Source organism: Mytilus trossulus, chromosome 3, assembly GCF_036588685.1.
Source record: "Mytilus trossulus isolate FHL-02 chromosome 3, PNRI_Mtr1.1.1.hap1, whole genome shotgun sequence".
In the NCBI taxonomy this organism is placed as follows: domain Eukaryota; kingdom Metazoa; phylum Mollusca; class Bivalvia; order Mytilida; family Mytilidae; genus Mytilus; species Mytilus trossulus.
The window spans coordinates 28,503,161-28,530,313 of record NC_086375.1 but is presented as its reverse complement, the minus strand read 5'-3'; the positions used below and the strand labels follow the sequence as shown (position 1 = coordinate 28,530,313).

Below are 27,153 nucleotides of genomic sequence, written 5' to 3'. Positions count from 1 at the left end.
TGGCTAAGCCTTCGTCCTTTTAAAAGTTAAGATGTTGAAGATCGTGTTGTTGTTTGCTCTCCTGTATGTCTATGGTAAGTTCAAAAATTGAAAATATCGAATTACTTTTTTTCCTTCTTTATTTGGAAAAACTATCGAGTAATTAGAATCGTGAATTAAATATATACTAGTGCAATGGACTTAACTCCATAAAATATAAACTAAAATTAAAACAAAAAAACATACAAGATTACACTAACAGTAACATAGGCCAGAAGCTCCTAGCTTTTGACAGGCGCACAATTGCATCGGGTTTACTTTTTTTAGTAGATGTGGCACAGCAGGAATGTATGCGGATGGGTGGAGATTAAATGACAAAAAATCTGTTTCAATTTGACTGGAGAGAAATTTGGACAGGAAATAACAGAATAAGTTTAACTAAAAAATAGATATTGAAATGACCTTATGACAATTTTAATCAATCCTACATGTATTAGTCATGCGCATTTTAAAAATTATGATTCATACACAACATCATGACACTACTTTTTAAAAACAATGATAATTCTTTAAACTTTTAGCAAATTACAATTATTCAGGTTGAACCACTGACATTTCGCTGCTACATTCCCAAATGTTAAATATAATTTGTTCTACTAAAATTGATATTAATTTTATAAAATAACATAATTACTGACAGTTTATATAATTATACCATAAGAGTAACTATATTCCAAGTCTGGCTAAGCCTTCGTCCTTTTAAAAGTTAAGATGTTGAAGATCGTGTTGTTGTTTGCTCTCCTGTATGTCTATGGTAAGTTCAAAAATTGAAAATATCGAATTACTTTTTTTCCTTCTTTATTTGGAAAAACTATCGAGTAATTAGAATCGTGAATTAAATATATACTAGTGCAATGGACTTAACTCCATAAAATATAAACTAAAATTAAAACAAAAAAACATACAAGATTACACTAACAGTAACATAGGCCAGAAGCTCCTAGCTTTTGACAGGCGCACAATTGCATCGGGTTTAAACATATTTTTGAGATGTCATCCCTCCCCTATACCTCTAGCTAATGTAGAATAAACAAACACTCAGCAATACGCACAGTAAAACTCAGTTCAAAATAAAATTGAAAATTGAAATGGGGAATGTGTCAAAGAGACAACAACCCGACCATAGAAAAAACAACAGCAAAAGGTCACCAACAGGTCTTCAATGTAGCGAGAAATTCTCACACCCGGAGACGTCCTTCAGCTGGCCCCTAAACAAATATACATGTATACTAGCTCAGTGATAATGAACGTCATACTAGTTTCCAAATTGTACACAAGAAACTTAAATTAAAATAATACAAGACTAACAAAGGCCAGAGGCTCCTGACTTGGGACAGGCGCAACAATGCGGCGGGGTTAAACATGTTTATGAGATCTCAACCCTCCCCTATACCTCTAGGCAATGTAGAAAAGTAAACGCATAACAATACGCTCATTTAAAATTCAGTTCGATTGAAAGATTATGATTTCATCATATGAATATCAGGCACAATCCTTCCCGTTAGGGGTTCAGTATCATAACATCATAACATATATGAGTAGAACATAACCCGTGTCATACCAACAACTGTTTTTTGAATAAATGTGTTTTAAATTAATTCCGATGCAAAGTCCCTATAAGTGAATCAATATTAACGCCAACATAATTATGCAATCTTTAATGACCTGACAACAGTATCGTAACTATATTCCTTCTTAATAAGTCTATTTAAAGGTTTTGTTACATTGTAGTTTCTGCGGTGAATAATGCCATTTTTGTGCTTTATAAAGAATATTTCCTTAAAAATTGGATGTGAAATACCTGAACGTATAAGAAGTCTGCATGTTGAGCTATATTTACGAATAATGTCCTTATACCGATGATAAAATTTAGTAAATGTTTTAACTAGTTTGTGATATCGAAAACCCTGGTGTAATTATTTTTCAGTAATACATAAATTTCTCTCGTTAAAATCTATAACATTGTTACATACACGAGCGAATCGTACAAGTTGAGATATATAAACACCGTTAGATATGGTGACAAGGAAACGACACAAAGTAGTCCGATTCCTTGTCAAAATAGGTTAATACTAACGAAACTAAGTAAAAGTAAAATCATACATAGATTTACATGCCAGCTCCAGACCTCAATTAAAATGATTGGAAGATTATGTCTTCATCATATGAAAATCAAGCACAACCAAGGTTGATCACGGCAAACTATCATGTGAGTTCAGATTATAAAGTCATTGTATCCTGAATATTGTTTCTCTGACAAATTTGTCCGAAACTGCAGATACTTTTCTTTTTATTCAATCAACTGAATATCAGTATCAATTTGTTTCTGCGCGTAAGAATCATCATGTGTCTTCAGGAGGTAAAATCAAATTTCTTTGTAATAATTTAGTATTTACTTGAAAGATGACATTGCAGAAGACGGATGTCTTGGTGAAAGTTGTTAAACTGGAATAGCTTTGCGATTCTAAAATTGTTGATAAAAAAAATGGAAGCAGATTTTAAAGTTGTACTTTAAAAGAAAAATGTATCTATTAGTTATAAAGCATCGTTTACCTTTTGTCAAATATACAATCATTGCCTAAGGTTGTCAGGTGGGCTTTCGAAATTTAAAAAAAATACTTAAAAGTTATTTAAATATTTCATGGAAGGGGAGAAGATGAAGACTAGATAACGTAGATAACACACACAAAAACGAGATTTTTAAGTCATAAATTTTAAAGATCCAAAAGTAAAGTCTTTTGTCAAGGATTTTTGATAAAGACTGAAGGGGAAGTAAGTGAACGATGTGTCCTTTTTTTGCTATCTTTAAATATATTTCATGAATGAAAATAAAATTTGCCAAAATTTTTATGAAAATGAGTGAAAAATGAGTGAACGAGAAAAACATAATACATTCGTTTTTGTTATTTAGATAAGGCTGTAAGTTTTCTCCTTTGAATTGTTTTACATTGCCATTTTGGGGCCTTTTATAGCTGACTATATTGTATGGGCTTTGCTCATTTTTAAAGGCCGTACGATGACATATAGCTGTAAATGTCTGTGTCAATTTGGTCTCTTGTGTACAGTTGTCTCATATCACATCTTCTTTTTTAGCTCACCTGGCCCGAATTTTAATCAATCCTACATGTATGAGTCATGCGCATCTGAAAAATTATGATTCATACACAACATCATGACAACACTTAAACTTTAATCAATAATTCTTTAAACTTTTAACAAATTATAGATATTCAGGTTAAACCACTGACATTTTGGTGCTATATTAACAAATTAAATATAATTTATTCTTACTAAAATTGATATTAATTTTATCAAATTACATTATTACTGCCAGTTAATATAAATATACCATAAGGGTAACTATATTCCAATTCTGACTAATCCTTCGTCCTTTCTAAATTCAAGATGTTGAAGATCGTGTTGTTGTTTGCTCTCCTGTATATCTATGGTAAGTTCAAAAATTGAAAATATTGAATTGTTACATTTACATTTTCGTTCTAATCATTATTATCTGCCTAGACTTGGTCAGTGTGATATTCTATGATAGCGTAAACGATCTGTCTTTTCTTTATCATTCGAAACGATAATAGTTAAACACACTGCTTATATATGTACGACTCTAAAGTGCGATGGGGACGCTGAAATACGATGGTCACGCTAAAGTGCAATGGTCTACGCTAAGGTCCGATTGTGAAAAACTACTTGGTTTATATATTGACAAAAACTTAAATTGGAATCAGCAAATAGATAAAATGTCAATTACTAAATCAAATAGAATCAATTTATTACAAAAGATAAGACAATATTTACCTATGCGTATACGTATTATCTATTCTAATGCTTATATTCTGCCATTATTTGGTTATTGTTGCAATATATGGGGAAGTTGTTGTGAAAGTGGAATAAATAAACTAATTAATAAGTTATTAAAGAAATCTGCTAGGGTTATAGTAGAAGCTGACATAATGACATCATCCAGTTTATTGTTTAAAAGTTTACACTGGTTAAATGTGGAAAAACGAATTCAATACCAAAAGGCAATACTTGTATTTAAATCAGTTAATGGCATGGTTCCTAACTATTTAGAAGAAAATTTTCATTTTACTAATAATCAAAACTATAACTTACGTTCAGCTGATGAAAAACTATTAAATCTTCCAAAACCAAAAACAAATGTTTTAAAGAAAACATTTACATATTCAGGTTCTCAAATATGGAACAGTTTACCAAATGAAATCAAAATGAGTGATACACTTGTATCTTTTAAAACAAAATGTTACAAATTTTTCATCAATTGTGCAAATTAATATGCCTTTTCATTATTATTTCAATACAATTGTATATTGTGTATAATATAACTTTATAATACTGTTTGTACTTATAACTATGTTATTATTATTTTGAGGACTCTCATGAAGATTAGTTTTAACTAATGGGATCATCCTCTTGAAATAAAGATTATGTATTTATTTTATTTATTTTATTTATGCCTTCATACGCTAAAGTGCGATGGTCCGCGAAAGTATACACACATGTATGTACAAAACGTAATTGGATTATGACGTTAACAGTCTTTTTTACAAACCAAAAATGAACATGCCGGAAGATGAATTGATGGAAGGCTCAAGCGAACAGATGCATATTAGTGTTTACGTTTACGTTAAACTATTGTCGATTTTATTGAAGAGTATAAACGTCGGTACAATAACGATACATGTTTTCAAGCCTAAATGATAAGTTGTCCATTAAAACATCAGTATGTACATTGTATTAAACAATAACATGTATAAATACTCGCTACGAAAAAGGGGAAAGCTCGAACAACAACCCCTTTCTCTCGTATTTAGATTAAAGCTTGTACAAATAAATTTTATTTATTCCGCGACAATGACCGAATTTTTGTCTTTGCAACTGACAAGGGGATGTGTTTACATTAATAGGCTGTGTAAAAGGCAAGCTACATCAATTATCCAATACGACCCTTGTCCTGAACATGCATGAAATACTTGCCACTGGACGTTAATCAACCATCAATCAATCCAATACGCCCGAATTGTTAAAAAAAATCATTTAAAGGAAATATAGTATTTGTGACCCTTAAATAACCTTTTATTACTAGGTCAGTCTTTCAAATTTAGAAACAGTCACATATAAGACTACCGGTAAAGTAAAAGTCTATCGCATAATTATACGTTATATCATAGCAAACAAGATTTTTACAAAAAGACTTGTTTTTAACATTAGTGCCCTTGAACCTTTCTCTTTTATTCAATCGCACTTTAGCGTGCTATACCATCGCACTTTAGCAAACACACAACCATCGTACTTTAGCGTGAGACACCATCGTTCTTTAGCGTAGAGTAGACCATCGCACTTTAGAGTACTATCGCACTGTAGAGTCCTACATATATTTAACTTAGTTCTCTGTATATACGTTTTTATGAGAGAGAAATAATTTACGAATACACAACGCAAATCATCAAAACAAAATTAATTCTGTGATTGTTGATCGAAAACTATGGCTGCTAATAAACTTTTTTTCTTCAAATTACCGACTTTCTAGATAACCAATACTAGAAGTTTAATAAACACAACTCTGTTGCTTCGGAAGGGTCAAGCATTTCAGGGTATTGTTATTTAATAAACTATCAAAGGTTTGCAGGTCAAAATTACATTACAAGTATTATTAAATTTGACAAAATACATAGGTTTGAACACTTGAGGTTGTAAGTACAAACCAGACTAAAAATGACAGTATATCTAGAAATTAAAACGGATGCATTCGCCCAGATAGCAGTATGGAGCTCACAATCTGTCATTAAAAAAGTTAACATGCAATTGTTAAGGTCGTGACTGTGCTCAACAACCTTCATTGTAAAGTCATTGTCTGCTCTTTGATCGGGTTGCTGTCTCTTTGACACATTCCCCATTTCCATCCTTAATTTTACTTGATGAGTCCTTGTCTTTTTATGCACAAATGAGTTCTCAACTAAAATTTAAAATTCTCATGTAGTTTTTTTCATACATTCCGTGAAATAACTAGGAAATAGCATATTTCAATGAAAAGATGCTAATTTTGAATAATTTTTCAAAGTATTTCTCAATTTTTTATTTGCTTTCATATTTTGCTTAAGGTAGCATCTTTTTATAGTACGTATGCTGTGTGTTTTATTTTATATGCTTCTGGCATTAAAATTTGATGTAGATGCTGTTGTTTAAATAATAATGTACTGGCGCATCTTACTATTACTGGGATGCTAGTTTTGCATATATTTTGTAAAAGTATTTTTTATTCTTTGGAGATGCTGGATTTCCTATATTTTGAAATGCTGGCATCCAGTCATATTGGGATGCTGGCATCCCGTTTTATTGAGATGCTGGCATCCCGTTTTATTGGGATGCTGGCATCCCGTTTTATTGGGATGCTGGCATCCCGTTATTTTGAGATGCTGGCATCCCGTTTTATTGGGATGCTTGCATCCTGTTATATTGGATGCTGGCATCCCGTTATATTTGGATGCTGGCATCCCGTTATATTGGGATGCTGGCATCCCGTTATATTGGGATGCTGGCATCCCGTTTTCATTGGGATGCTGGCATTCCCGGCGAAAAAGCTGGATGCTGGCATCCAAAACTGTAGTCGTGCAGACATCGCAAAACATCCAAATGCAGTAATCCTTCAAGTTCTGTTTGATATACCGTTGGCCGAATTTCTATAGATGTACTCCAATGCATAATTTTGTGTAATGCAAAAAATAAAACAACAACAAAAATCCGTTTGTTGTTTCTTTCCAACACTTTATCTAATGACGTCAGGGATATTATGACGTAAGAGGTGGTTTACCATCATGCGTAGAGATTCGTGCAGACACAGTAAACATGAAAAGAAATCAATTCTCAAAAATCACTTATATCGATATAAATATTTTTTGAAAAGGAATTAAAACAGATAACCCTTATATATTCTCTTATATATTAGTTTTTTTAATGTTTAATACTGAAAGCGCTTGCACTATTTTTTTACGCTAATTGCGGTAAATCCCACCCGCATCACGTCATGTAAAAAGAATGTTTAAAATCGGCGAAGTGGACATGGTTGCAAGGGGAAGGACGAAAAACACTTCTTTGGCCAGTATGCCGCAATTTATCATCATTCTGATATAACAATAACATATTCGCAATAGAACGCTATTCATACAGGTAAGTAGATTTGCTTATATTTTACATGCACTTCGTAGTCCCGAGATTTCTCAGATTTAGCCATTCATGACACCCCCCCCCCCCCTTTTCCCCACTCATTCATGACATAAGGAATGTTCTACTCAACTCGACAACTGTATCGTGTATGTCTGTAATGGTTTCATATATATACATTGTATTATCGACATTATCAGATGTCGAATTTTTCTAAAGGTAGACGATTTGACCTGTGCCCGTCCGAGATTACTCTGACGTCCTACGCTCATGGGCCTAGCTTGTCTTGCAAAACAGCTGTTTGATGTCCGAGTAATCTCGGACGCATTTCAGTGACTTGATACGCCAGCCGGATAATATAATTCTGATTACTTCCAGGGACTTCCAGAGGGAAAATTACAGGCACAAATGGTTAGGCAACAATGATTAATGTCAGTCGCCAGATTCTCCCATGTCTCCCATGTCGTTTGGGAGGAATGCACTTCGATCCGTTTGTGGTAGCAAATGATGATTCCAAAACTTTCTATAAATGGGATTTTTGGGGGCACTGACTGCCATAACAGAGGGCCCCGCTAACGTCTTTTTTTAATGTTTACCTGTATAATAAACCATTTCTTTTTCACACGAAAAAGGAGGGGGACTGGATCCGCCTATGGTAGCGATGAGACTCCAAGACAGACATAGGGAAACACATATATTCTTTTTATTTTGCCTTATTGAAGTATGTCCTTTTTCATGAAGTTATGAATAGTTTTGACAGAAATATGATCGACATAAATCCCACTGAGACGATTAACCACCATCAATATGGCCATGGCCAGTACAAATATTGGGTCTGCAAAATTTATTTGTTTACCCCTAGACAACCTATAGGAAAACCATTAAAATGCATCACTGGTAAGAGTCTGAGTTCAAGAAAAATAAAGTATGAAAAACTTAATTAAAGATTGATTTTCGGTCTAGAAAATTGAATGTGTTGTTTGCCTCTTTTTTGCAAGGGTCTAAAAATAGTTAACTTGTGCCCGTCCGAGATTACTTTGAGTCTTGACTTCCTACGCTCATGGGCCTAGCACGGGGGGTTAACTCCCTATTATTGGGTATACGGGGATGTGCCAAAAATATGGGTCATAATTTTGCGAGATTTTATATAAAAATGACCCTCCTTTTTAATGACATCCTATATTAAAATGCATTTACGTTTGATGACTGTATATTGATTTGGGGTATGATCTATATAACGATAAAATATAGGTACACCAAACGATGTCAATTCATATATAAAAATTTAAGAGTAGCTGGTATATTTATGAATTATGAGTTAATGCTTATATAAGCATGGGTCATATTTCAAATATTGTATATATGAGTATAGGTCATTCTTTCTTAAATATTTATATAACTATAGGTACTGAATTTCAGTGAATGTTATATTAAAATGGGTACGTTTTTTGATGCAAAAATGGCACACCCCTACCACAAAAATATCGAAGTTACCGCCCCGTAGGGCCTAGCTTGTCTTGCAAAACAGCCGTTTGAAGTGTGAGTAATATCTGAGTAATGGTATGATTGCTAATGAAACAACTCTCCACCGGAATGAGACCAAATAATATAGAACTAACATGACTAAGCAGTTTACAATTAAATGTCAGCATATGGCTTCCAACAATGAACAAAATGTAAATATCGCTACAAGAGTTTTGTGTTCCAGGACTAGGCTAAAATTTATTAAAAAAAACGCACAATTTATGTGTTAACCGAATACAATCTTAGATGGGAATTAAATTTCACGAAAGTCACTAAATACATGTAGGATGTATTTCTAAATAAAAACTTCGATGAAATTGACCACTTTTCTCCCTTTCATAATGTACAGTGTAGACCTGGATGTTGTTCCATAAAATTTCAATTGAACTAGTGGTTCATATGTGTTTTGAATAGGTTTTAACGACTACGCAGAAACAACAGACATATATAATTTGGTGTGGAAAACTTAATTTAAAAGAAGTTTAAATGAAGATTTTCTTTGAATAATAATGTGTATTCTCGTAGGGAAGGGGGTGTGCAAGTATTTTATTTTTACTATCAACCACGAGTGAGAAAGCAATTTTTAAATTTAATTCTACATCATTATGACATCATACATGAATATTTACTTTCTGTTCCCTAGTGTTGTGATGTTACAACGAAAAATTATTTTTGATAATCTTTCATATAATTATTGTTTCTCTTTTCAGCATTTGTTAAGAGTAAAGAAGTGGCTTCACCTTTCTTGTTACTATTCATGTGTTGTGTATTAATGTATCGCAACACTTTATAGTTATTGGACAGGTTAAACTCAGACGACGAATCATCCAAACAGCACCAGATCATGTGTGATTCCAGCTGATTTTAGATTACTAGCAATACATGATAATAGAAAGTTTGAAAGTTCCAGTTCGTGTAACTGATTTGATTAAATGATTAAAAATATTGAAATATCAATTGCAAAATACAGAAAAAAAGATACAAGTTTAATAATGATTGTAATAAAAAAAAAAGTTGTGTTAATGAAATGAAAGACTCCAGTACTAAAAGATGCTGACATAATGTACTGACACATTGGAAGATGAATACAGCAAGTCCAGATATACTGACAATATCCAGTACGTACAGATCAAAGACACTGCACCAGTATCGATAATATATTTTTTTAAATATTGCATTGTGGTACATGTTTTATGGTATACAGACAATAGTGCGGAAAACAAATCTCCTTACTTTATACATTAAATGCACCTCATATTTAGCATCTTCATAAAGGTACAGTCTCCAATCTGTTTTGTGAAGTGTATGTCCTGGAAGACTTAGTTAATCAGACATTCCAAAGGTTGATGGTCATTGCCATTGGGCAATTGCATTAAGCTTATTTTCAAAAAAAATATTCTATGAACATTCGAAACATGAGCAGATTTGAAAATTGTTGTCCTGATGGCATATATAAATGTATTGCCCCGAGACCATTATACATGTATTCAATAAAATGTATACATCATGTCTTTCATAATGGTAATCAAAGTAAAAAAAAACAACTTTAAAATTGGCTTATTATTGGAAACTTACCGGTAGTACATTGACATAGTCTTATAGATATCAAATTGTTAACATCAGCATTCACATGGTAAACTAGCACTTTACAATTCAGACTCAGTTTGTTGGTCAAGTATACATTTCACATTCTGACCTATGATGTCGCATTCTCAATATGCATTAAACTGGCCACTGGACATGAACAAAGACAAAAAATATAATCTTCCCGGCATTCATCAGTAGCTTTTTTTTTATGTTTACTTGATTGTTTTCGTATGCATTCAACACACATCAAAACCTTAGGAAATGTTATGGGTGTTATATTGGTGGCTTAATACTAAAATCAATTGATAAGAAGCAGCATTTAAATTCGTATTTCATAATAAAAAATGGTACATGTCTGCATGGTTGTGATGCGAGAAATCCTATATTTTGGGATGTCAGCATCCAGATATGTTGGGATGCCAGCATGCAGATATATTGGGATGCCAGCATCCGGATATTTTAGGATGCCAGCATCCGGATATTTTAGGATGCCAGCATCCGGATATTTTAGGATGCCAGCATCCGGATATTTTGGGATGCCAGCATCCAGATATATTGGGATGCCAGCATCCGGATATTTTGGGATGCCAGCATCCAGATATATTGGGATGCCAGCATCCAGATATATTGGGATGCCAGCATCCGGATATTTTGGGATGCCAGCATCCAGATAAATTGGGATGCCAGCATCCAGATATATTGGGATGCCAGCATCCGGATATTTTGGGATGCCAGCTTCCAGATATATTGGGATGCCAGCATCCAGATATATTGAGATGCCAGCATCCGGATATTTTGGGATGCCAGCATCCATATATATTTGGATGCCAGCATCCAGATTAATTGGGATGCCAGCATCCGGATATTTTGGGATGCCAGCATCCAGATAAATTGGGATACCAGCATCCGGATAAATTGGGATGCCAGCATCCAGATATATTGGGATGCCAGCATCCGGATATTTTGGGATGCCAGCATCCGGTAATTTGGGGATGCCAGCATCCGGATAAATTGGAATGCCAGCATCCAGATATATTGTGATGCCAGCATCCGGATATTTTGGGATGCCAGCATCCGGATACATTGGGATGCCAGCATCCGGATATTTTGGGATGCCAGCATCCAGATAAATTGGGATGCCAGCATCGGAATATTTTGGGATGCCAGCATCCAGATATGTTGAGATGTCAGTTTCCGTATATATTGGGATGCCAGAATCTATAAATAATTGGAAGCCAGCATCCAAACGTTGAGGTATGCAATGGACTTCAATATGAAATTAAAAGAATTACATCAGCATCTATCAAAGGTGGAGATGCAATTTTAATTTTGTTCTTCATTATCCGCAGACACTTTTCTTAAATATGCCATATGCAGAAATAAGACGTTTTTTTATACAAAACAATTTCACAACTACAAAAGTTATTAATATAATCGAGAGAGCATCCATAATCTTTGAGAACTAATAAAATCTATAATGCAGCATCTACTATTCATAGAAATAAATGAATTAGTATGATTTTTTGTTAATGAGCATATGTTGATACTAAAACAAATGCAATATAGTAGAAATATTCCAAATATGGAACATGGCCGTAACATTTTCTCTGGACATTGAAATATTTAGTAAAATACAACATAATTTTACCTTAAAAATTCAAAAATTGTTAAAAAATTCTCTTTTAGCATATGAGAATTACAAATTTTAGTTGAGAACTCATTCACATAAGCATGGTTAAAATTGGAATATCAAGTCCAGGCATAAAGATTAGAATATCAAATTGTGTTCTTCGTTTACGAAATATGGCCACAAAAATAGAAAGAGGTGTGGGTACAACTACATCCCACAATTTTGCCTAACACTTGATCCGCACTTGAGTTGTTTGACAGTATTTATTACAAGAGTAATTTTGTTCAAAGGAGTAGATTCGATAAGGCCCAACATTGGCCCCCTTTTTTAACCTTAATTTTATTGACCAATATCACAATGAATAATAGCTAATATAGTAACAAGATATAAAATAAGTCTTTTTGTTGCAAAATTACTTTCCTGCGTATTATTCATGACGTCACAAATAGTACTCATTTTGATTTTCCACTAAAAAACAAGGAAAATGAGTAAATTTCCATTGAATATTTGGACAGGAAACATAGAGCGCATACGTCGACAAAAAATATCTTTGACAAGAATATTTTTAAAGACATTTTACATGTCTACCTTGAATATTAAGGTTGTCAACGGCTGCGCTCTATGTTTCCTGGTCTGAAATTTGGCTGAAATACTGCCGATTTTGTAAAATTTCACCAAAATTCCTTATTTTGACCTAACTCTGATGTTAAAAAACAACGCTTAAAAATAAAACTATGACAAAAATTGTTCTATAAAGCTTTTTCACATGTATTTAGGTCAACTTAAAATATTTTTTATTTTGTATCATTGAACTCTATAATTTAGGCCAAACTTACCGTACTAACTCCTTTCATTTTAGTTGACTGTTTTGTCAAGGTTGAAAACTACCAGAATTCTGTTTATATACAGAGAGGTTATACCAGAGGGTATATTTTCGAAAAAGCACCAGATACAACCGTTTTTGAACCAAGAGGCTATGATTTAATGTCTGATGAGAGTTTATCCGATGTTGGAAGAGTATTCAAGAAAGGTAAGATAATAAATTAAATATCATATGACTTTTGTATAATTTACGTTTACAAGCTAAATAAAAAGTAATCGCAAAAAAAAAGAAGAAAAAAGAAACAAATGATTCCGAAAACCTTTATGAAATAACGCTAACCATTGCGTTTTAACGCAAATTTTCTCAAAACTAACGCAAACATTTGAATTTCAGTTATTGGATAAGTTTTGTATCAATGTAATTTATTGCAAATTTAGTGTCTCGAGTCTTTGCAGGCATGGTATTTATCTTTTTGTGTATTGAATTTGTATATATATTTGTAGGATCAATATGTGACACTTTAATAAAATAATCAGTAACCATTATCATTTTTATCATAAATTATAATTTATGTCTTTCTGTCATTAAAATATGATTGTAATTAAGTTCAGAGAAGAACCATAAATAAAAGACAAAATCATTAATAGTAGATATGCAAAGGAATAGAAAAAAAATCAGAATATATAGTTATCAAAGGTACCAGCATTATAATTTAGTACGCCATATATGCATACGCGCGTTTCGTCTACATAAGACTCATCAGGGACGCGCATATCAAAATTTTTATCAAGCCAACCAAGTACAAAGTTGAAGAGCATTGAGGATCCAAAATTCCAAAAAGTTGTTCCAAAGATATGATAAATTCTTTGATAAAGTCATGGAATTTTCATTTCAATCTATCGACGTAACTTTAAGATGCTTGGGTGGCAATTTCAGGGGAGATAACATTATTATAATAAAAAAGCATCTTCATTTTATAAATTTTTGGATCCAACCAACCTTGCACAATGCCCAAACGAGAGCTAATTTTAACATTTTGAGTATTGGAAATGTGTTCTAAAGAGTTAAATAAAAGAAAGTAAAAATAAATTAGAAGTTCCCCTATCTATTGGGAAAAAGGAACAAAAATAGACCCTGTGGTTTGTTTTAATAATTAAAATCATATGAATTAGGTATTCGAGTGGGAAATGCAGGTTGAAAAAATGTTTTTGACTTAAAATCATAAGAAACGAGTGACTACGGGGCGCCGAATGGGACTCTCGTGGTTTTGTACTCAAAATTCAATTTTGTACGGAAAAAGTGACTTTTGTTCAACAAAAATGAGTTCAGTTTAACAAAATTTGTATCATACTACAAATTTAAAATTTTGTCATACAAAATTATCTATCAGCGGACAAAAGTCACTTTTGTCATGACAAAATTCATTTTTGTTACACAGACTTGACTTTTGTTACCTAATTTGAAAATTGGGCGACAAAAGTCAATTTTGTATTCAAATTAGTTTAGTTTGTTTTCTGTGAACTAATTTGCATACAAAATCGACTTTTGTTACACAAAATTGACTTTTGTGAGACAAAATTGACAAAATTGACTTTTGTCTCAACAAAATTGAAAAAATTGACTTTTGTCTCAACAAAATTGACAAAATTGACTTTTGTCTCAACAAAATTGACAAGATTGACTTTTGTGAGACAAAATTGACCAATGTGATCAACAAAATTGACAAAATTGACTTTTGTGAGACAAAGTTGACAAATGTGAGACAAAATTGACTTTTGTCTCAACAAAATTGACTTTTGTCTCAACAAAATTGACAAAATTGAATTTTGTCTCTACAAAGTTGACAAAATTGAATTTTGTCTCAACAAAATTGACAAAATTGACTTTTGTCTCAACAAAATTGAATTTTGTCTCAACAAAATTGACAAAATTGAATTTTTTCTCAACAAATTTGACAGAATTGGATTTTGTCTCAACAAAATTGATTTTTGTCTCACGAAAGTCAATTTTGTCCCATAAAAGTCAATTTTGTTGTTACAAAATTGAATTTTGTCGTTACAAAAATGAATTTTGTCGTCACAAAATTGAATTTTGTCTCAACAAAATTGACTTTTGTCTCAACAAAATTGACAAAATTGACTTTTGTCTCAACAAAATTGACAAAATTGACTTTTGTCTCAACAAAATTAACAAAATTGACTTTTGTCTCAACAAAATTGACAAAATTGATTTTTGTCTCAACAAAATTAACAAAATTGACTTTTGTCTCAACAAAATTAACAAAATTGATTTTTGTCTCAACAAAATTGACAAAATTGACTAACAAAAGTTAATTTTGTCTCACAAAATTGAATTTCACCTCACACAATTGACTTTTGTGATTTAATTTCCATATCAGGTAACAAAAGTCAATTTTGTATGCAAAAATATGTTTATATTTGCATACCTTTTAGACAAAATTGACTTTTGTCATGACAAATATGAAATTTGTCTACAAAAATGAATTTTGTCATGACAAAAATGTTGTCATGACAAAAATGAATTTTGTCTACACAAATGAATTTTGTTATCACAAAATTGAAGTTCTCACAAAACAAGTCTGTAGCACATAGTTTTGCAAGACAAAAATGATTTTGTTATGACAGAATTGAATTTTGTACAAAACCACAAGAGTCCCATTCGGCGCCCCGTAGTGACTGGTGAAAAATAATGTTCTTCCATGCAATTCTTCAACCAATGCATACAAACATCATAAACGAAAGTCTTCTGTGCACGAATTGTACGAAAATTGTGAAAATATGGCAGGTAATTAAAGTTCGTGTTTCAAAGCCGAAGTTTAACGATTGTCACCTGTTTGTCAACAATCGACGAAAAATCAACAAAAAAGCATGGAAGTTGAGCACATGTTTAACATGTTAATTAGGATAATAGTTTATTTTAAGGACATCCATGCGTATTGTGATCACCGGATTTTTACGAGATGGGTCACTCTGAGGTCACTTTTCATACGGCAAAATATATCAGGGGAATTGCTTCATGGAAGCAATTAAAATAAAGTAAACTTCTTCTTTATATGAATAAAGTAAAGAATTTTCTTCAGAAAAAAGTATACGAAAATAGTTTTATAATGAAAACTATCCATTGAGTTATAAAAAAAACATATGCATTATTTTTTTTTTGATTTGAGGTTTCTTATGACTTTAACCAATAATATTGATCGATAATGGCCGTTTCGGAATCTACAGAATCATGGGAAATTTCTTTGTTCGTACCCCAAAGCCAAAAAAAAGAAAAAAGAAAAGGAAATAAGTCATTCTTTGGTTGAAGTTTCATTGTTTATGACCTTTTTAACCAATCACGACGTTTCGGTGTAAATTTTGGAAAAGAATACCTAGGATGCATTAGATTCTGATTGATTATATTTTTCAGGTCATTTAGTACAATTCTACAAATATAAAGCAGAGTTTCTGTCGCAACATCCGGTTTTGCGTTTCTATTTCACAAATGATGAGGTAAATATCGAATTTTTCAAGTGAAATTCAAAATGGAAAGTCCTTTATAACATGTCAAAATCAAAAGCTCAAACACATCAAACGAATGTAAAACAATCCTGTCATATTCCTTACTTGATACATATACATTTCCTTATATGAAAATGGAGAATTAAATCTGGTTTTATAGCTAGCTTAACCTCTCAGTGTTTTATCAAAAAACAGATTATTTCTGTAAACAAACAAAAGTATAGGGTTGCGTATAAACACACTTCTGCTCTTTGGCAAGGTTGTTGTCTCTTTGACATATTCCAAATTTCCATTCTCAATAATTATTGTATTAATTATAAAAGATGATTGATTTTATTCTGTGTAGTTTGATAGTGTTATTTTCAAAATAAAATGATAGGTATCAGTCCAAGAACATAGTTTAAAGTCATAAAAAAATACTTTTCAAAAAGTCTATATACATGTAGGAAAAACATGATAGTTACAAGTCTAGAAAGAAAACAATAAAAAAAATCTGGAATAATTTTTAATAAGATATCAGAGACAGCTTTGTTGTGTATTGTGTACTGATGTGCGTATGTTTTTTTTTTAATTACGCCATTGCGTTGTCAGTTGGTTTCGTTTAATGATTTTTAAATATAAAAAGAAGATGTGGTTTGATATCATTGCCACTGAGACAACTCTACACAAGATACAAAATTGCCACAGAAATAAGAAAAAAAAACAATTACAGATTATCGTACATACTTCAACAATAAGCAAGTCCATTTGGTATTATACGCCTCTCTTTAATTTGTGTGCCAATAGTTTTAAAAAAGTAAAATCACAAAACGAAAGTCCCTAGTCAAATTGAAAATAAAAAAATAAAACCCATCAAACAGAAAACATTAATATGGTTCAAAACTATAATGTGATGGGGCTGATTTTAAGTATCGATGTTTTGTAATTAATGGTTCATGGACATAGGGAATCAAAACTAAAAATATGTTCAAATAAAAAATATAATATGTCTCGAAACGAAGCACTGCCTAGTAGTTGTTTTTCTTTGCAAAAAAAACAGCTACAAATAAAAAAAAATCTTTGAAAAAGTTTCGATTCCATAGAATTTTTACGTATATGCTTGTTAGAAATAAAGAGAAAATACTGGTACAAAATATTGATTGATTAATCATTTATTGTTGGTTGATTAACGTCCAGTGGCATATATTTCATAAATGTTCAAGACGCGAACAAATCAATAAAGAACACGAGAGGTTCTGTATCAGAGGCCGTCGATGCCGTTCGATAGATGAAAATCAAAAGAGCCAAAATCTATAATAGTCAAAGTATTTGGTACCCTCTTTATATTACATGTAGTTGCTCTGTATACAAAAGTCAAGTAAATTGTACAACGTAATATGTGCCTTTTTTTTAATCTCCCTTTATCCCAATTTTGTAAAATTTCATGTTTGCAAACACATATTTTGTTGTGTGTTTTTTTTGTTACTATTTATTACATCATAATTTCAGTACTACCAGAATATATCAAAGACAATAATTGAAGAGATGACTGCCAATCCTGACCTTTGCGTGAAGCAGTAATTGCTTTAGGTAGTGATATTTTATGTGCACATCCAAACGCAAACTGTTACATTTTGTTTATGAATTACAATAATAGTTACTGTATATCGATTTTGTTTATTTTATTCTTCAGGATTTCTTTAATATCGGTCTGCTTTTGGGAAATTATCCAATTAATAAGGCAACGATTTGCGTTTAAACTACCTTCTTTGGAGATTATAAGAAGATACTGCTCTTACTATAACATTTCAATCCAAAGAACGCCCCGCCCCGTTCACATGGTGAAATTTTACGCATTCAATAATTTATGGGTTGCATTTCTGTAAATATTAACAATGCAATTTCCCATATGAACACCCTTTGGGGCTAGCACTGTGACACTTTTACTGTGAAGTTTCATAAATATCATATCCTTGATAAGAAAGTTGATATGCACTACTATTTTATTCAAAGCTCAAAGCATAGGACTGTGCGGCATATTTTAAACATTTATATGCCCTGAACTTGTTAGAGTTAAAACTTATACTAAAATTTTATGCTATCTCTACCGTAGCTGCGGTATCGTAGCTCTTTAGGTCCTTTTGTTATTTTTTGACTATTTGCGGACCATATGAAGAGCTACGATACCGCAGCTATCTCTACCTTTACTTTTTGGCATAAATCATCATTATTTTTTCACCGCAATAGTTTGTATGCTAGTAACAGTTCAAGGTTATGTCTCTATGAGATGAAGCAGATATCATATCTTGGAACCAATATGTCAACAATTATTTATGAATATTATTTATCTACCAAAACCAATAACAACATGTATCTCCCCAAAAAAGTGGCGTTGTTTGAGAAACAGCTGATTTACAAAGTGCAATCTCTAAATTCACAGTTACAAATTTGTGAATGTCTGTATCGCGTTAATCAGTTATTTTTCAGGGGGGGGGGGGGGGGGGGGGTGAGTAATTTACTAATTGGTCAAACAAATAATTAGTGATTGAACATACACGTCGATTCTTTGGTTACTGCATGATATTTTATATCCATCAAAGTAGGAGGTCACCTTTTAAATAGCTGCAGATAAAAGAGCCGAGCCCAATTCAATCTTAACTGTTGGATATTGTATGAATTAGGATTTTTTCATGGTTGTGGCCTGTAATATTTATTTCGTGCATAAATAGACATTTTGCACGAAGGGTGCAATCAACAGTTTTTTTCTATGACGTCATATTTTGAGGGACCATCTATAATTGACCCTTAGTGGTGTTAATGTTAATGAAGATACTTGTATAAAACTAGATATCATTAGAATCAGAATTTTCTCTAGTTTATAATGAAATAAAAATAAATTGTACTTTTAATAGAACCAAAAAGTTTTATCCAGAGAAAATGGAAAAAACATTGCCTAATCTATGCATAAAAAAAACATGAAATCAGGCCATGTGCACACCCATGCAGACATGATACATGCACATTTTTCATATTCAAAACTGTATGAATTTCATAGGTTTTTACCTGGTCTTTCTAAAAATTTATGCTTCAGGCTACGTTCGCCTGCCCCGAAAAGAGCTACAGTGGGTGCAAATAAGTTTTGCACTTTTCACTGCCAAAAAACAGGATGTTTAGAGTTTGTCTCCCCTTAAAACATGTGTATTTAATCTAATTTTTTAAAAATGATTTAATCATTCAACCTGTTTTAATTGAAGCTAAATAACTTATTTTACAATCAAATATAAAAAACATGATACTTTTTACCAATTATGTTGATAAAAAGGGACTTCCCTCCAAGTCTATTTTTAGTCGGGGAATAACCCCTAGTTTTTTTTATACGAAACTGTTTATAGCACCCGAAGTGAGATACGGGAAAATAATACGAATATCTGCGTTAATTTGAATGTTTTATCAGCATCATAGGAACGTTGTGCACGATGTTCCTACAACACGACGTTACACCACCTCGACATCAAAGAGAGTTTTCTGAAACTTTGACGTACATTTATACAGTTTGCAAGTTTCACTTGCTTTTTTTATGTAGTTGGTTGGTTCTAAATCTGTCTCTATTAACTTTGTGATGTCTATTTGCCGTGAATTTATTTATCTGAAGTTGTGGAAATCGATTAAATATTTTTTACCCTTAATTCACCTTAAAACGTTGTATTGTCGTAAGTAATGAACTTGAAGGAAGGAAAAATGGAACAGAAGTATACAGTTTTCAATAAATGAATTATAGCAAAACTTTAATCGTAGGCTGTTAAAATTGCTTGGTGCATATCATCTGTCATTGTAAATTTTTCATATCTTGATTAAACCCTAATACAAATATATCAGACACTCTGCAAGTAAATAACACATATTTACCCTTGATTTATTTTAATTGAATTGTCATTAAAAATTTGCTTGTCACATAACTTGTCGAAATCAAACTATAAAATAAAATTACTATAACCCGATCTTGAAAATTATTTTCCCAGTCATTTGAAGTTGCTTGCCCTTAATATGTACTAATCTTCTCCTGAATCGTCCGTATAATACGGAGTTGCATTAATTCAATGAAACTTTTTTTGTCGCTGTTTCCTATAAGTCTTTCAGTTACCTCTGTTTCATGCACAACATGCACCGTGGTTTTTTTTTTCGACAACCAGCATTTCTTTTAATTTTCACCACGCGATTCGTTATAAGTATCAGGAACATATAATGGAACAGATTGTGCACATGTAACGTCGGAAAAAAGCGTTTGTTTGAATTTTTCGACGTTTGGACAAAATGGCTACCGTTTTGTAATGTTTCGTAGCGTTTTATTCCTTTAAGACCCAAACATGCAGTTAATAAAAAAAGAATCTAGACTTTATGTTCTTTTCGTGTATCTAATTTTTGTTTTGGAAAATTATAAATTACTTATTGAAATATCAGGTAAAAAACCCGCATTAATTGCTTGGACAAATGAAATATCAACTTGGACAAAATGGCTACCGCTTCAAAAACGACTGTATAGAGATGGTTTTATAGAATCTAAAATTTTTGAACTCACGAACAATGAGGCAAATGTTTGTTCTTTCGGTAGGTGTTATAAATATTTCACATTTTTTAGACATATTTAGCTATGTCTACTTATAAAACTACCTTTTAGCCGTTAAGTCAACGAAAAACGTCATTGGACATTTTTCTTATTCCAGCTTTATATGCAGCCACCGAGTCAAACGAAATTCGACAAAAGAACGGCTGTAATTTAACTAAGAACTGACACACTTCGTTGCTTCTGCCCAGTTTCGGGAAGACCAGAAAATAGGATCACTATACATAAGAGATAAAACAGTTGTTCAAAAATGTAACGTTGGACATCCGTTTTTTTCATATAGCTTTGTTGTTTTAATCCTCAAATATACTAGATATTACTAAGCATATGACCAAGAGCTATAAAAAAAAATAAAGGAAAACATGTACTGAATTAGTTTGTATAGTGGTTAGTGTTTGTCAACATTTTATTTTGTTTTGCGGAGGAAATTTCGAAGATTTTGTTTTAAATCATAGGGGTTGTAGGAACAGCGTGCATGACGCTACGACGATATTGCGGCATTATCACTGGCTATTCGTTAAGTCCTTGGTGACTTTCAAACGCTAAGACAATGTACGTTTTGTTTATGGCACTATAATATAAAAAAAGTCACACATTTCACTCCATTCTTCTGAAGAAATTTGTTAAAATTTGACACCGGAAAAAGATATGCCCAGTAAATTGTTTATTTTGGACTTTTTCTAATTTGGATAAACTCAAATATGAAAATTTGAGTCAAAGCGTAGGACACGAATTTGACAGCTAGTGTCCCTTTATAAAACGTTTGTTGAAATGCTCAATAAAATTTGTCCTTTTATGTCATTATAATGATGATGCTTGTATGCGCGCAGTGTTCATATTATAGACATTAGTAAGGTTAATAAATTAATATTTCTTAATTGTTTAGGCTGCATGATAAAAATATCTTTTGTTTTTGTGTAAGGAGAGGGTTCATTGGAAATTTCAAAATTTAAAACTGTCTTTTCATGAGAACGATCTCTACTTTGTTCTCAGTTTTCAATAGGTGAGGTATTTGGATAATAAGACATTTGATATGACTACCAATACGGAAATATCGGGCAGTGCTGACATTTGGGGTGGATGCAAGGAAATTTTGGTGGTCATACCACCTCCATCAATGAACACACCCAATGCTGTATAGACAGCTACCACAAGCCCGTCATATCGATGTAAATAACATTTTTTATTTCGAACATCTGACGTGCTTTTGATTTGATTTTATCCTCGTTATGAACGCTAAAAACCAAAACATTTGGAATTCAAGAAATTAATTAACTTCAACACCTAACCAAATTTCAAGAGTGATAAAAAAATCAGATTCATCTAACGTCAACTTTGTATGAGTGATATATTATAGTTAATTACTGATTTCTCAATTCATCAACTGAACATTTTAGATTTTTAAATCATGTCAGTACCAAAGCACTCACCACTGGGTTGGTGATATCCTTTTCGGGACTTACAGTATATCAGTAGTATCATTCAAGCGCTAGTGAATACAAATAACACTGCTAACATCGTAAATGCTAGATGCTTCTCTTGATTTTAAATTCATACAGCGATAGACAATGAAAATAACACTGCACACATCTTAAGTTCTTGTTGCTTTTTAATTCTAAATTCAAACAGCGATAGCCAATGAAAATAACACTGCTTACATCATAAGTGCCAGGAGCCTTTTAGGATTTTAAACTCAAACAGCGCTAGTCAATGACAAAAAAAAATGCTATTTTTTTACCACTGTGTTCAATAGCTCGGTATTTTCTAACTTCCAAATTGGTCAAAATATTTAAATCATATGCTTTTGCTTTGTAAGTTATTGTTTTCATTAGACAATTGAAGTTTTCCCAATTAACATAATTAATTATATTTTTATGATAATTTTAGCTCAAACGGGTGTATTGTTTCTTTTGTTGACTAGTATATTTACTAATAAGGCAAAAAACGTCATACATTTTGACATAATCAAATTTAACTACAGTACTAGTTAAAACATGATTTTATTTGAATACAACATAGACGGCATATATTAAGCAAAAACCACCAATGAAACTTGAAAAAATACCAATTATTAAAATAACTGATGAAAGAAACGCACATATAAGATATCTATAATAGTTGAAATAATTATATGAAATCTGAGTTGATGATAATAAATATAATGACCATGATGACATTACTAATATGATAATAATATCACAATAATAAAGGTGTAATACCATCATTAATTTCCCCGATTAGCCTTTGTTAAATTAGCAATTTCTAAAATATATTTGCAAAGTTTATCTTTGTTTTAAATACATTAATACTTGGCACGAGTAAAGTTTTATCCTGTGCAATTGTATAGAAAATAAAATATCACATAATGTGTCATTGCATATAGGAAAATAACTACCACTGGAATTTAACCAATCAAATTTACATTCTTTTTCTTTACAGTGTTCAAGCTTTATTATTAGTAACAATGTATTTAATGTAGTAAGGCGGCATTGGCATCTTTGATTGCGTTTTTAGATGATATCGAAAGACAAAAAAGAAAAAAATCAAAATTAAAATTAAATTTCACAGAATCTTGAGTTCTTTCTTTATTCAGTAAGTTAATTTTTTTGTTTAATTTATTTCAACTGCAATCACTCTTTTTACGTTCCTGAAGGTAAAAATTATATCTAAAATAATATCACCGCACTGTATAAGAAAAATGATACTGACAACTGTTTTCAATGATGCAATAGAGTTTGAAAAGTCTATAATGGTATCCCCAGCAAACAATGAAAGGAAAAGCGAAAACAAAAACATGGTTACATCCAGTATAAGCATAAGGACTTTCAGAACAGAAACCATTGTCCAATAGCCCTTTTTTGTCTCCGCCATCGTACATGGACAGCAACAGAACATGATAAAACAAAGAGCTATCAATGCCATTTCAGTTATTACAAATATGTAAGAGAGATAAATGTTTATCGAGATTACCTCATCATGATAAGCAGCCGGAATTGTCTGGTTTGTTTCATTTTTGAATATTAAGTTTTCTACTGAAAACTCCACTGAGACAACAAGGAGACCAATAAATACTCGAAAGCAATACAAAGCCCCAAGACAGCAAGCGTTGGTATCTTTAATTGTCATTCCTCCTGAGTCTTTTTTCATGAATAGTAGTGTTTTGATAACATTTAATATAACGCAAGTATTAAAACTAGCTGTTAAATTGTTTATGTTTAAATACTACATACGATGTATAGTTATTTAGTTTGCTTATTCAACATTTTGTATTGAACTAAATATGAAATAAGCAAACTATTATACATCTTTTTGTAGTATTAAAAATTCTCACAATTCAATTTCAATACAATTGGTATATTATTTACTTCATAATACATCAACCTTGTTCGAAATAAATCTATTTTCATTTCTTAATCATAAATTGATTTGCGCATCGACAAGTTCAGTGTATGCAGCTTTTAAAGTTTTATTTATATAATACATGTATAATAGTAAGGCTTATTTAAATCGAAGTGTATAACATAACCATTTCTTTTTGATAAGTGATCATATTTGTTGTTCTGATACATGTAAAGGAAAGATCATTTAACTTCAAGAGGAGGGGGAGGGTGTTCTACAAATATTATAATCTCCAAGGTGACAATAAACATATTCTGAACCAGATTTACCTTGTACCTTATCCATTTGTTATTATATAGAATTTTGAAAAAAAATAATATGATTGCTATCGTTGAATACTTAAACCCCAAACACAATCCAAATCGGACATAAAACCACAGCCCTTCCTTTTAAAGTTCAATGGTTGTTTCCTAAGTAAATGAAAATATGAATATTTGCGGTAAATCGCCATATAATTTATATGTAAGTATTCTTATTTGTTTACCACTAATTTTCTATAAGACAAAATTTACATGTCCCATCTTTCACCAGCAATTTTTTATTCATTCAGACATCTTTTTGGAAAATTTTAAGTTTCAGTTATAATTTGAGTATATAATGCACCAAATGCAGCCAATTAAAAATTCTTTCTAATATTTTTTCTAATAAACTACTATAATTCAAATGGTCAACCCCCAAAAAATCATGCTGTCCCCTGATATTTTTGGAAAATTAAATCAATAAAAAAATATCTGAATTAAGTAAACAGCCTTCTGATTTTCACAAATCTGATAGATTATATAAAAAACGTTCTCCATAACTGGTCTTATTTTGTTATAACTAAAACATGTACATATTTTTTTAGCATTTTTAAGGGTCTTTTAAATGTTGTCCCGTAATGTAATTTCCCTCCTGTTACTGCTGGTTTTTTTTCTACCTGTGGACACATTTGAAAGACCAAAAATTTATTTTTTGTAATTCAATGTGAAGAGCATCATTTCCTAAAAGTATGAATCCATATGTTTATTTTCTTTGGTTACATCTTCTGACATCTGACTCAGACTTTTCTTGAACTGAATTTTAAATGTGCGAACTGTTATGCGTTTACTTTTCTACATTGGCTAGAGGTAAAGGGGGAGGGTTGAGATATCATAAACATGTTTAACCCCAACGCATTTTTGCGCCTGTCCCAAGTCAGGAGCCTCTGACCTTGTGAGTCTTGTATTGTTTTAATTTTAGTTTGTTGTGTACAATTTGGAAATTAGTATGGCGTTTATTATCACTGAACTAGTATATATTTGTTTACGGGCTAGCTGAAGAACGCCACCGGGTGCGGGAATTTCTCGCTACAATAAAATCCTGTTGGTGACCTTCTGCTGCTGTTTTTTTCTATGGTCGGGTTGTTGTCTCTTTGACACATTCTCCATTTCCATTCTCAACTGTATTAGGTAAATAGCAACCAGTTTGAACAAAAATTTTGTTTGTTCTTTCCTTTTACAGTCTGTTTCTGTACCTTCTGAGAATTTTTCACTGTCGGCACTATAACAGTACATGTGGTTTTATTGTATCTTATCAATTAATATGTAGATGGAAGAAAAGTTCTACACAATTCCAGTAAATGAACACAAAGTACTGCGCAATTCCTTTCGGTTACGTTCTGTCATGTTACCTGATAAAAGTGACAGCATACATGTAACTATAATTAGTAACAGAAAGGATGTTCAAGACAATTTAACTGACGAATTTATAAAACCATAAATTAATAGAAAAATGAACGTATGAATGATATTTCATAGGTATAGAAGGATATGGTGTGAGTCCCAATGAGACAACTATCCATCAAAATAACTATTTAAAAAAAGTAAACCCTTATACAATGTAGGTCAATGTACGGACTTCAATATGGAGCCTTGGCTCACATCGAAAAACAAGCTATAAAGGGCTCCAAAATTACTAGTGTAAAACCATCTCAAATCTATATAAAAAAAAACAAAAAATGAGAAACACGTATAAATAACATAAACCAACGACAGCTACATCAGATTCCTAACTTGTACAGGTGCACATATTTGCAGCGGGATTAAACGTGTTAATGACACCAAGCCTTCACCTTTTTTCCTGAAACAATAACATAACATCACAACGTAGAAAACACACGATAAAATATCAATTGGCAGGCTTAACCCAATCAAAAAACGTAAATTAATATCAACGCAAACGATCTGGTAACTGGTCTTGCGATACTACTTTGAAAGAAACGTTCACTAGCAGTAGCATAGATCAAGCGGGTGTAAACTTATTCAAATTGACCCTCGTCTGAAGTTAGTCACCTCTCATCTTTGTTGAAATAATCATATATTTAGTTGAATTATTTTAAAACATACAAACATTGCAACTCTTAGTGTACGAATAAGACAAACTTACAGATGGGGAAAATTACCTTGTTACATTTCAAAAACATTAACTGAGATCTCTTAACGCCATATTCGAAACGTTTTTTCGCCTCGAAATTATATTTAAATATTTCTCACCAATCCCCCTTAAAAAATAAAGTGACGACAGTAAATGCATGGTGACAATATATCTCCCTGATTGAAACTGTATCAAATTGATTTATCAAAAGAAGGACCAAATATAAAATACTTACCTTCTATATTGAATATTCAATATAAGCAGCATTTTTCATATAATTTGTATAGTATCTCTACTATAGATAATTTAGCTGATCTGTAACAATAACATCTTCATGCCTTATACATCGAATCCCGGCGAGGGAAGTACCAAAATATATATCTATACAACTCGTCTAAACATCAACCCAACAATGTTAGTTCTGTAAATTTGCTTTCGCAATTTT

The 27,153-nt window shown here is 31.9% G+C and overlaps 2 protein-coding genes across 11 annotated transcripts in view; both read left to right on the top strand.

Annotated features, from left to right (window-relative positions):
- The window catches only part of LOC134711167 (uncharacterized), a 431,307-nt gene that overhangs the window by 305,624 nt on the left and 98,530 nt on the right, over positions 1-27,153 (top strand). The window lies entirely within an intron of this gene.
- Positions 706-17,951, top strand: LOC134711176 (uncharacterized). Of its 2 annotated transcripts, none has more exons than XM_063571635.1 (4): positions 706-793; positions 12,834-13,004; positions 16,227-16,309; positions 17,807-17,951. In XM_063571635.1, the coding sequence occupies exons 1-4, from the start codon at positions 751-753 to the stop codon at positions 17,876-17,878; spliced, it is 369 nt and encodes a 122-aa protein (XP_063427705.1). In that variant the 5' UTR covers positions 706-750; the 3' UTR covers positions 17,879-17,951. The 2 variants fall into 2 exon arrangements, with proteins under 2 accessions (XP_063427705.1, XP_063427704.1); XM_063571634.1 differs by lacking the exon at positions 706-793 and adding an exon at positions 3,373-3,487.

Excerpts from the sequence above, each read along its gene's own strand:
- LOC134711176 (XM_063571635.1), top strand. The coding sequence starts at position 751 with ATGTTGAAGATCGTGTTGTTGTTTGCTCTCCTGTATGTCTATG. Across the intron at positions 794-12,833 it reads TGCTCTCCTGTATGTCTATG|TTGACTGTTTTGTCAAGGTT; the intron begins GTAAGTTCAAAA and ends CTTTCATTTTAG. Across the intron at positions 16,310-17,806 it reads TCTATTTCACAAATGATGAG|TACTACCAGAATATATCAAA; the intron begins GTAAATATCGAA and ends TCATAATTTCAG.